We start from the raw sequence: 11470 nt of genomic DNA on the forward strand, positions 1-11470 counted from the left end.
ACCCATCTCTGCGGCCAATCCTTTGGACTGGGACTGGTTTGAGTCGTCCATTCACGGTCTAAATCCATTGATCCAGCCAGTGGTGTGAGCATGGATTTATGAGTCAGAGAATAGGACATATTACGCAAAGCTCAGCGCAGATGGCGCTACTGGTACAATTAAGGTACACAAATATTGCCAATGGAGGCAAAAAGCACAAATTTTCAATATTGTTGCAGATTTATGACCAAAAATACCTTCTACGCAATCGTGGTGGGAGTTTAAAGGAAAAAGGAAGGATTTAGTGGATTATCCTGAAAATAATAACACTATTTTAGGTTATGTTCTGCATTATTTGGTCAACTGTGGTCATAAACTGATTATAAACTTCATTTTGACTGAAGATGTTACCTGTATGAAGTCCATATTTTAATAAATCTTCACATGTGAAGTGTTCCGAGATTCTTTTCGACCGTTTCCTGGCTCGAAAATTTTACAACGTGAGGCGTATCCCATAGTTTTCGAAGTTTTTTTTTCTTATGGGAAATCAATTTTCCTTATATTTCGGCACCTGAATATGCTACATTGTTGTATATTTTCACAAACGAATACTTACATAATGAAAGGCTTAATAAAGTACTCTAAAATAAACGTATTAATCGACATAGCAAAAGGCGGTAAAGCTTTTGTTTACCTAACATACAGTGCTGTACTCTGGCGGGATAAATGTGCAGTATTAGTAGTCCCTATTAGTAGGTACTCCGTAAAGTAGGTACTTACTAAATCCATGGCGCTTGTACACGGAATTTCGAATCTGTCAACGTCAAGTCAACTGTCAAAGGCAAGAGGCATGTTATATTATATTCCGTGTCAATCTCAACCTTGACTATGGCAAAATCATCGTTTTGGCGAACGATGGAGCCATGAAATTTAAAAAAAATGTACTCATTACTTTACTTACTTTATGGTAGGTACACAGTAAAAATAGAAAGTACTCTGTGACAATAAAGCAGCGGCTTATAGCAATATTTCTTTTATTTTGCTTGCGCTTTTCTGCAAATGCGTTTTCAATATACATACACAAACATAATATATACAAAGAGAACAAGTCATTGATCAAATGGGTTACGGTTCCAGCTTCAATGGCACTATTGACGAAATACCAGGAATATCAGTCGATAATTTTGAGAAACTTGATAAAAGTGCATATTTTTTGAGCCACATACATTCGGACCACACGGTCGGACTTTTAAATACAGTGAAATACGGTGATAATGGCAATGCTACCTTCGCAGAATATTTGTCCAAAAACGACGTCTATGTTTACATGTCTGAAGTTACCGCCATAATATTTGAATATGAATTCGGTGATTTGGCTGCCTTCGTAAAGCCTTTGGGAATGGGTAAGTAAAGCGTTAAGAAGTTTAAATTTTGTGCGTTAAGAAGTTTAAATTTTATTACTGAACACTCAATAGCCAGCCATAATCAGTTTTAGGTATAGTTTTATACTGTGTCTCTCTCTCTGATCCGAGCGTTGTCCCCGTTACTTCCTAAGGCATAAAGTGCTCAGCATATTTTCTACTTTTCCTTCTCCACTTTTCACAGTCTAGTTATATTTAGTAGTCATGCACAGCACGCATATTCTCCTTGACAATATCTAGCCATCAGAGTGTAAAAGAAAAACTCTAATGGTCAATGGAAGGAAAACACACACATGAGTGAAAGAGATAAATTTACCCCAAACTCCAGACATAATTTATTTATTTATTGAGTAATAGACAGGAAGCTTCAGCAGCTGATGTGTCTATATCAAGCAGCGTTGAAATTTTCTAGATATTTCACTATAAAAAGTCACATCACTGATATCAATTAATAACTTTATATTGATTCAGATTTTATACAACAGAGACACATTGAAAAAAGATTAATTCTGGAAAAAAGTTAAATCCAACCAAAATAATACCTTTATTGTAACAAGTTCTATATGTGAATAAAGAAACCACCTGCACCATCCACTTTCACAGGGAAACATCAAGTGATTTCCTTACCCGCAACTGAGAATTATGAAGAAACTCACATGGATGTGACGCTGATACCCGCAGGACACTGCTTGGGCTCCTCCATGATACTTTTCCAAAACAACAGAAAGACTGTTCTATATACGGGGGATTTTAGGTACGTAGGAGTTGTGCAGTGCAAATATACATTTCAAGATTCCTTTGTGATTTTACGACTGGCCGTATGCTCATCAACATGTAACTTAACGACCTCGGTGGCGCTGTGGCATAATTCTTACCACTGAACCGAGAGGTCCCGGGTTCGATCCCCGGTCGGGTCATGATGGAAAGTGATCTTTATCTGATTGGCCCAGGCTTGGATGTTTATCTATATATGTATTTGTTATAAAATATAGTATTGTTGAGTTAGTATCCCATAACACAAATCTCAAACTTACTTTGGGGGCTAGCCCCAATCTGTGTGACTTGGCCTGATATATTTTAAAAAATACATATTTTAATTTATGTGAACATAGAATGCTGTTCTTGTTTATTAGGTCAAGCCGACATCGCCTAGTACGACATCCCAGGGAATATATTTGGTTAAGTAATCAAAATCTCAAATTCCCTATTGACAGTAAAAATTTTGTTAAAACTAAGTCTACCACCAACTTCCAAAGAACAAGTGAAGAAGAAGCGGTGCAACAAACTGTCCCTAACTATTATCGGCCGGGCGCATGTCGCACACACCTTTTAGTATATTAGGTACAGTGAACAGCACATCAACCTAAGTAAGTTTATTGCTAACTGGCCGCTATTACTGCGCCATGCACAGGTTCGTGCAGGATAACTTGATGTGCTGTCGACTATACTTTGTTAAAAAAATTCTATATATAATAATACATTTATCTAACAACAGATATACACAACATGACGTGAAGAAAATTAGAGATCTTCACAACCCAAACGACCGTACGGAACCAATACACATTGATACCATGTATGTTGACACAACATTCATAACATTAGACAAAACAGACCTGCCTAAAAGATCCGATAGCATCAATTATTTGCTAAGAGAAGTTAATAGCTGGTTGAATAAAGGCGACGAATATAAAGTAGCTTTGGACACACCAGCTAAATATGGATACGAATGTGTTTTCAATGAAATATACGACAAATTGGGAAGGAAAGTTTATGTTACTGATGCAAAATGGCGTCTGTACAGGTATGAATCTTATTTCTCCTTCTATTCAAAGGTTCACTGAAAGAGATTGCTTTTGCGATAAGCCCAACTTGTGCCTTTTGTTGCTGGCAACACAAGTTTTTTTTTTTTCGTATAAAACCTTATAAAAAAAAAAACTTGTGTTGTTCTAAAAAAGAAGAAAATATACGGCTACGAACTCTGTCATGTGTCCCAATTAATATAAAAATAAAATACAATATCAACAGCAGTTGTTTGGAATTTGACAAGATCCTAACACCTTTAAGATTTTTATTATATACTTCGTCCCGGGACTTCGCTTCCGTGGGAATTTCGGCATAAAAAGGACCTTATGTGTTATTCCATATGTGCTACCCGTGTACCAAATTTCATAACAATCCATTTAGTAGATTTTGCATAAAAGTAACAAGTAACAAACATACATACACGTGTGTGTATGTTTGTTACATCCTCACACTTATACATCCTCACAAACTTTCGCATTTATGATATTAGTAGGATATCACTACCTGTTCCAGCTTCGGTCGGTAATAAATAATACACCTAATCCTTCCTCGAGAATCACACTATATATTGGTGAGAACCACATGAAAATCCGTGCAGTAATTTTTGAGTTTGTTGCGGACAGACAGACGCGGCAGAGGACAGAGTACTTTGATAATATGTATCTCTTTGGTACTCTATGTACTTAGGTGATATCAATCAGTCAATCTAGATTTACTTCTGTGGTCCCAGAATTAAGAGATATCTCATTTTGGATCCATTTCATCCAACCAGCACATAATTGGAAAATTATTGTCTTTTTTTTTCAGCAAAATGTTCGCCTACATTCCCGGCGTCACCAATGACAAAAATCTAACAGATATCCACAATTGCTCTTTTTATTCGAAAAATCATAGCAAATGTGAAATTCCGAACGTCAACAAATATAAGTTTTTGCACATACGTTTGTCCGCTATGAAGTGGGTCGATTACAATATCGAATTTATACCGATAGATAAACAAACAGAAAACAATTTAAGCGTGTGTTTTTCGACACATTGTAGTAGGAGTGAATTGGTGTATTTCGTAAACCATTTCTCACCAAAAAATGTTGTGGGTTTCCCGAATGAGTTTAAATTTTGTAAACAGCCGAAAAAAAATGTCGATGTAGTTTTGTCGCCTGTAAAAAGGAGGAAAATGAAATGAAACGTGGATTTCAAGTTCTTTTTTGTTTTAATGCACTTGATAATGTTTAAATTTTATTAAATGTTTTTACTTGAAAACGGAGAGCTACCTTCAAAATTCAAAATTCTTTATTCAATTTAGGATGATATACATCACTTATTGACGTCAAAAAATACTATACTAAAGTCTACTGCCGACTTCCAAAGCGCAGGTGAAGAAGAAGCGGTGCAACAACCTTCACCGCAGCCTTTTCTCCAAGGACGTCAATTAACAAATATAGGTCTTATACATATATTAAAATTAGGAGGACGGATTTACATCATTATTATTATTATATTTCATCATTATTATTAATATATTTCATCATTATTATTAATATATTTCATCATTTCATAATAAAAATATTTCATCCTAAGTTGAAAAAATAATTTTGAATTTGAAAAAGTGCGCCACGAAAGTCAAACAGATGACGCTACTGTCGCGTAACTTCTTTCCCGGGCGGACTCAATGCAAAGCGTATATACTTTTCGTAGCGTATTGCAGCCGACCAATGGTTTTGTTTAATTTCTTCACTTCACAATGCCGCACTGTGATTGGTCGGCGCTAAGCGCTATATTTTTGTATTCTTTTTAATGTTTTTTTTTTATTTTGTAAGAAATACTATTAAGTTTCATCTTGAAATACATTTTGTAATGTTTAGTTTATGAATAAATTTACATTTTATCATATTCATAAGATTTATTGTTATTGAATGGATTGTGATAATGGAAATAAATTTTTATGCCTTTTTTTTCTTGTTTCATTGCTTCTTTTATTTAAATATTCCCTTTTTCTTTTTACTTTTGTTGTAATTCATAGTACAGTCGACCACATGTCACGTTAACCTTCATGGATCTTTTTGCCGCGGTAATAGAACTAGCTCCGTCACCACATGTTTTATCAATTATTTTATTTATAGTCACGTTAATAGATATCTGTGATCACAGTTTACTAAACCGATAACGGAAGCAACCTACATCCGTATTTGTGAGTGACTACATACACAGTATAAGCTATATTACTAGCTGTAATTACTACATATAGAATTCCCTTCGTCTAATTTGGCCTCTAGATAAATTAAATGTCTGTGACTTTGGTAACCTTTATCTAACCAACAAGACGAGAATTTGTTTTCGCTGCTTTAGTAACTAATTGTAAAGAATTGTATGTATTTATATTTTTGTAACTTTTTGTTGGTACTTATATTATTTTTGGCTAAAAAATAGAACAATGACGGTACCACGATAGTGTGCAGCTCGTAGGGTCTTTAGTGAACTGATATTAGGCCGGTCATGAAGGATATTTTAGACTATTATTTACTAAAATAAAAAGTAATGCTAGTTTTGTCTTTTTTAGTATATTGTTAGGACCATTGACGTAAATCCAAGTAAGGATGCAGTTTCGAAAGAATTGTGACCAAAACATTGTAAAATTGACCCCAGTGCTAAAATTTCACTCGTGAACCCATCATGGGGATGTTATTGTTATGGTTGCCAAAGCTCGATGTACCTTAGTCGCCTCGTACAACATCCACAGGAAGATTTAGAGCGGTCCTATCCTCGGGTATGTCTTGCTGAATATTGTAAAAACAAAATAAATATTTTCAATAATTTACTGAACAATCATTTTTTAATTGTTATTAATTAATGTAGGTACATTCATCCTATTAGTTATAATTTGTCAATTGATGTTTTGGAGAAAAGGCTGCAGTGAAGTTTGTTGCGCTGCTTCTTCACCTGCGCTTTGGAAGCTGGCATTGTCGGCTGTAGATTTTAAGTAAATTGACTGATATGCATCCTAAGCTAAATAAAGATGTTTAAATTTGAATTTAATCTCTCATCACCGCATTCACACTTCTTCGTCAGTTATAAGGCGTCGGAGCCCAGGGTTCGCTGAAAATATAATTGAACATTAGATATTTATATAATTAGTTATGTTTTCAGTGCAAATATATTCTTGATGTTATAAGCGCAAAGCGTATATCAGAGTAGCTTGTTTACAAGCGTTAGTTTTTTACAACTTTTAAAGGTCTGCATCTCAATAAATATTGACTCTACAGAGCAAAGTCTGATCTCAAATTATAGCAAACTTTGTCTTCTTTAAACTTGTAGGTTTAAAAAAAACTTTGTAATAATGAAAATACCAAAAACATGCAGTTTTTCGAATGCAACGAACGGTCTTTAGAAACTGCATATTTGGATTTACGTTAGTGGTCCTAACAATATTTGTACATTCACTGATGACTGTTAACCTCTATGGTGCGGTAATAGCGGCGAGTTTGGAAGGAATATGGGTAGGTTGATGTGCTGTTGACTGTACAAAATAAGGAGAACTAGAATTTTGGGGGCTACTATGAAACATAAAACACGTAGCGCGTGATTGCGTCCACACGTTCTCTTGTTTTTTTACACGATGCGTACACCATACGGGATAAAGCGTGTCGACGTAGCGACGTGCTACGTATTTGTGTGTCGTGTTAGACCTTTTATTTTGATATAAGATGTCGGGTTGTTAGCGGAATAAAAGAAGAAACAAAAAAGTATTCGATCAATTTATAATACTTACTATACTTTGATGGATATTTGTGCATCTTTTTGTAATACCTCTTTGGATTTATTTGGACATTTTGTTGGGCATGTCTGTCAGGATTTGGTATGCCCATATCGTCCATATATTTCTCAACTAGTTGGGCGGACAGAACTTTCTTTACGAGATCGATAAAGAAATTAGGTTTCAATTCAAAAACCAATGACGGCTGCCCACCTTTGAAATGTACTATTTCTGTCTCTGAAAATTATTTATCATACATTTGCCCGCGGCTTCGTAGGTATGCGTGGAATAAATAAATAATATACTAATATGACAGCTGTCATTTCGCGTTGCAATCCCCACGGTCAGAGGATTTTACAAGCCACATAGATGATCCACAACTCTACGGACAGATGGCGCTACTGTCGCCCCAAGACAGAAGCCAACAAATCTAGATCGCGCAGACAGTGCGTTTACGATTGAAAGCATATATATAATTTCCGATACACGACAGTCGGAACCGTGCGGTTACATTAGCCTGCCGGGAACCTTCCCTTTGTGTTGGTCGAGCTTGATCACCTCGCTACATATTTTCTCATAGCTGCGGGTCGTGGTCATTACGTGGAATGTAACACACACAACAACTTTCTTGGCACTATTAATGGAGTGGTTTGCCATTGTCCTATTAAGTAATTGATTAATAATAATCGTACTAATATTATAAATGCGAATGTTTATCAGGATGTGTGTATGTATGTTTTGTTACTCTTTCACGCGAATTCTACTGGATCGACTGTTATGAAATTTGGTACACGGGTAGAATATAACCTGGAATAACACATAGGGCACTTTTTATCTCGAAATCCCCACGGGAGCGAAGCCCCGGGGCGCAGCTAGTGAATAAATAACTAAATTCAAACTTACTCATGTTGGGCGAACGTTTCCCAGCGCTTCTGTATTCCGGTGATCCGTTGGCGACGTCCTTCACTATGTCTATCATTTTCTCAATGTACTTCATGGTCTTGCTGGACCGGAATTCTGGACCGTTCACGTACGATTTCAATAAGTCAAGGGCCTGAAACAAATATATTGCTCCATTCTCTCTCTCTCTCTCATCTGAGCGTCTTCCCGGTTTCTTCCTCAGCCGTTGAATGCCAGAGCCCAGGGTCCGCTTACCTACTTTTTCGTCTCCACCATCGGCATCCGTAGTTATCAAAATTTATTTAAGTAAGTACTCCCTTTTAAACAAACAGAAAAGTAAAATCTTATATGTTATTATTCTCAATATATCAGGTTCTAAGCAACATGTCGCGTTGAGACTTATACCAGATTTTTAAGTTAGACCATCTGGTATACAACTGTGAAAAACGCATCTAATTCCATCCAGTAGTTTATGCGTGATGCTAGAACAAACATACAGACAAAAATTAAAAAAAAAAATGGTCGGGCTACAGTTGAAAAAGATAGGAGTTCTTATAGTGTGCTGGCATCAGAATTACTTATAATATGAGCTGAACCACTCGCCGGCACTACTAGCGACCTAAACATTATCATCATGGGGTGCCATCTTCGAATTGAAGTTTGGAGGTTAGCATACGGAAACCCTCGCGGCTTTGGGTCGCTATTTTCAGTTGGTTGTAACAAAATCGATCCAGTAATTTTTCGGTTTATTAATTACAAACAAAAATACAAATATTTTACTCTTTATAAGTATTGGTATATATGGATGGACATATGACTCACCTTGTCTATAAAGGACATAGTTTCGCTGGTTCTGAATTCTGGTTCGTTGGCCATTTTCTTCAGGGCGTCAAACGCTTGGTTCATCCACATGACAGTCTGCTGCCTCCTCAAGTTCAGGTTCTTTTCTTCTTCTTCTTCAGCTCGCTGCTTGACCTCAAATCTAACGTAGATTTTTACAAAAATATCATTTCAGCCACAAGCTTTTGTTGTCGTCTGAATAGCGATTACAGATCTTACTGCAATCATCATAGTGACTAAAAATAATGTCGGTGTAGTAAATCATTGAGACCCTTCGTTTTCTGGCGCTAGAATTACCTAAGTAAGTGCAATATTTGTTTAAATTAGTTGTATGTAGACTTTTGTCTTTTTAGCTCCAATGATCCTAGTAGCAATATAATATTGGTATATTATAAATGCGAAACATTGTGTGGATGTATGTATTTTTTTACTCTTTCACGCAAAATCGACTGGACCGATTGTTATTAAATTTGATAAACGGATAGAATATAACTATGCAATATGTTAGATGTAAGAAATGTTAATAATAAATAAATAATAAATAATAATAATAAATAAAATAACCTAGAATAACACATAGGGTACTTTTTATCCCGAAATTCCCACGGGAGCGAATATCCAGGGCGAAGCTAGTAATTTCTGAAACTAATTTTTTTTCCGAAGTCCATCCGCAATACTAAGAATTGTCTAAATCTCTTGAGATCTCAGGAGTTTTAGCCTCGAGATTTGATAACCATAGGTGTGAGTGTTTGTCTCATGGATTTAGTAAGTACTTCGTACAAAGTACCTACTAATTCCATGGTTTGCCATTACTAAAGTAATTGTCTTCCGTCATGGCGACGTCAAGCACTAGTTTTATTTATAAATTAGTAATCTCTAAATATCACACAGGATCAAAAATCACTTTGCACGTCACGTAGACACCTTCGAACTTCAAACAAACCTTCGCACTTTATCATCGGTATTAGCCATCCCGGCGTCTGGGTCGGCATCCGGCTCGAGGCGCACGCGCGTCCCCTTGTCCGCGGACAAAACCTTGTGGACATACGCCTTCACATCCGACTGGTTTTTCTCATTCTTCGTCACTTGTAGGAGCACGTAGCCATTACATATTTCCAATGACAATACTGTGATACATGAATACAACTATTATTACTGTGAATGTGTTTCTCCTATTTTAAAGTTAAAGCAATAGGATCAGTGGCGGATTTACCAATAAGCTGAGTGGGCGGCAGATTGTAAGTGGCGGCAAATTTAAAATGTTAGGTTGAAGATAAGAAGGGCGGCAGAATTTGATTATTATGATTTGGCGGCGTAATATGTAAATCCGTCACTGAATAGGGTAGTTAAATGGATTCACATAACGAATATAATGGCACTACACGTTAATCATGATGGCACTTTTTTATTTATAGTAACATTTAGTATTTTTTTGTTCTCATGCAAATATAATTAAAACGCCTTCTCAACATTTGTGACGTAACTTCGTCCTAATGTCATACAATCCCCATTTTGTTATCAACACATGGAAAATGTGTTTCATTGGACTTGAAGCAACTACACACTAGTTACCTATTATAAAAATGTTGTTTTTTAAAGAATCCGAGACTTATATAAATTAAGTTTCTAGAAACACAAAATATATAAAGAGCGTATTAGCATTTAAAACTTCCTCGTACTGATTTCAAACAATTGAAATTTGAACAAACATTTGTACGATCGATACTTTTTATTGTGTCGAGTGTGGATCACTTTTTATTAGTGGAGATGTATGGGTGGAATGTGCCTTAAGACTATTTTTTTTATTGATATGATTGTGAAAAACTGATACCTGTGCTAGGTATCTAAGGAACTTATATTACGGGACACCATACACATGTAAAAAGAAGTAATTTTGCCAATTGTCAATATTTGTGATACCCCTAAATAAATACTACTTCCCTGTAGATGCGCATCAAGTTATAAGCGACTGCGCATTTTATTACACGACTAAAAATAATATAGTTTTGATAAAACTTACCCAACAATATAATACACTGAATCATTCTTCAACGTACAATCTCATTAAATGAATATTAAATCGTGGAAGTACTTCATAATCCCATTAGTTTTAATTATATACCATTTTATTTCTAATTAACAGTAAAATTGTAATTCGCGTGATAAAAATAAGAAAATTAGGTATTACGCCACGGGAAACTCGACAATTTCCAATCGCGTCATACTGTGACATGACTTTTACCACTACCGCCATCTAGTGACAAACAATCGCATATACACTTGTAACCTCAATAGTCAACTAGTGTGCAGGTTACCTCAAGATGTTTTCCTTCACCGGAAGCAAATGATAGATACCTATATTATGACACATGAAAATTATGTTGTACGTGTAGGATTTGAACCTGGGGCCTTTGTGTCACGGGCCGGTGTCTTATGAAGCCACACACTACAGCCACAGCGACATACGGAGCGGAGCCAGCACTCGACAACCCAAATTTTTAATATCCTACAAATATTATAAATGCGGAAGTTTGTGAGGATGTATATTTGTTACTCTTTCACGCAATCTACTGGACGGATTGTTATGAAATTTGGTACACGTGTAGAATATAAGCCGGAATAACACAATATATAACATAGGATACTTTTTATCCCGAAACTCCCACGGGAGCGAAGCCCTGGGGCGCAACAAGTGCATATATAAATTACCCTATTTTTTTAATAAATGAACGACACCTCACTAAGCTTGATACTTTTTATCCCGAAATCCCCA

At 35.9% G+C, this 11470-nt stretch overlaps 2 protein-coding genes across 3 annotated transcripts; one reads left to right on the top strand and one right to left on the bottom strand.

Annotated features, from left to right (window-relative positions):
* The first annotated feature begins 848 nt into the window (after nt 1-848).
* LOC128682100 (protein artemis-like) lies at nt 849-5157 on the top strand. Of its 2 annotated transcripts, XM_053766613.1 has the most exons (5): nt 849-946; nt 1117-1382; nt 2004-2154; nt 2896-3204; nt 4014-5157. In XM_053766613.1, the coding sequence occupies exons 1-5, from the start codon at nt 903-905 to the stop codon at nt 4387-4389; spliced, it is 1146 nt and encodes a 381-aa protein (XP_053622588.1). In that variant the 5' UTR covers nt 849-902; the 3' UTR covers nt 4390-5157. The 2 variants fall into 2 exon arrangements, with proteins under 2 accessions (XP_053622588.1, XP_053622589.1); XM_053766614.1 differs by lacking the exon at nt 849-946 and having other exon boundaries at nt 953-1382.
* Nucleotides 5158-6005: 848 nt separating this feature from the next.
* On the bottom strand, nt 6006-10840 carry LOC128682105 (uncharacterized). Its single transcript, XM_053766626.2, has 6 exons — nt 10718-10840; nt 9641-9824; nt 8680-8839; nt 7861-8011; nt 6973-7194; nt 6006-6299 (listed from the first exon to the last, which is right to left on the bottom strand). Exons 1-6 carry the CDS (start codon nt 10740-10742, stop codon nt 6256-6258), a joined length of 786 nt encoding a protein of 261 aa, XP_053622601.1. The 5' UTR covers nt 10743-10840; the 3' UTR covers nt 6006-6255.
* Nucleotides 10841-11470: the final 630 nt, after the last annotated feature.

This window comes from Plodia interpunctella, chromosome 29, assembly GCF_027563975.2.
Source record: "Plodia interpunctella isolate USDA-ARS_2022_Savannah chromosome 29, ilPloInte3.2, whole genome shotgun sequence".
Lineage (NCBI taxonomy): Eukaryota > Metazoa > Arthropoda > Insecta > Lepidoptera > Pyralidae > Plodia > Plodia interpunctella.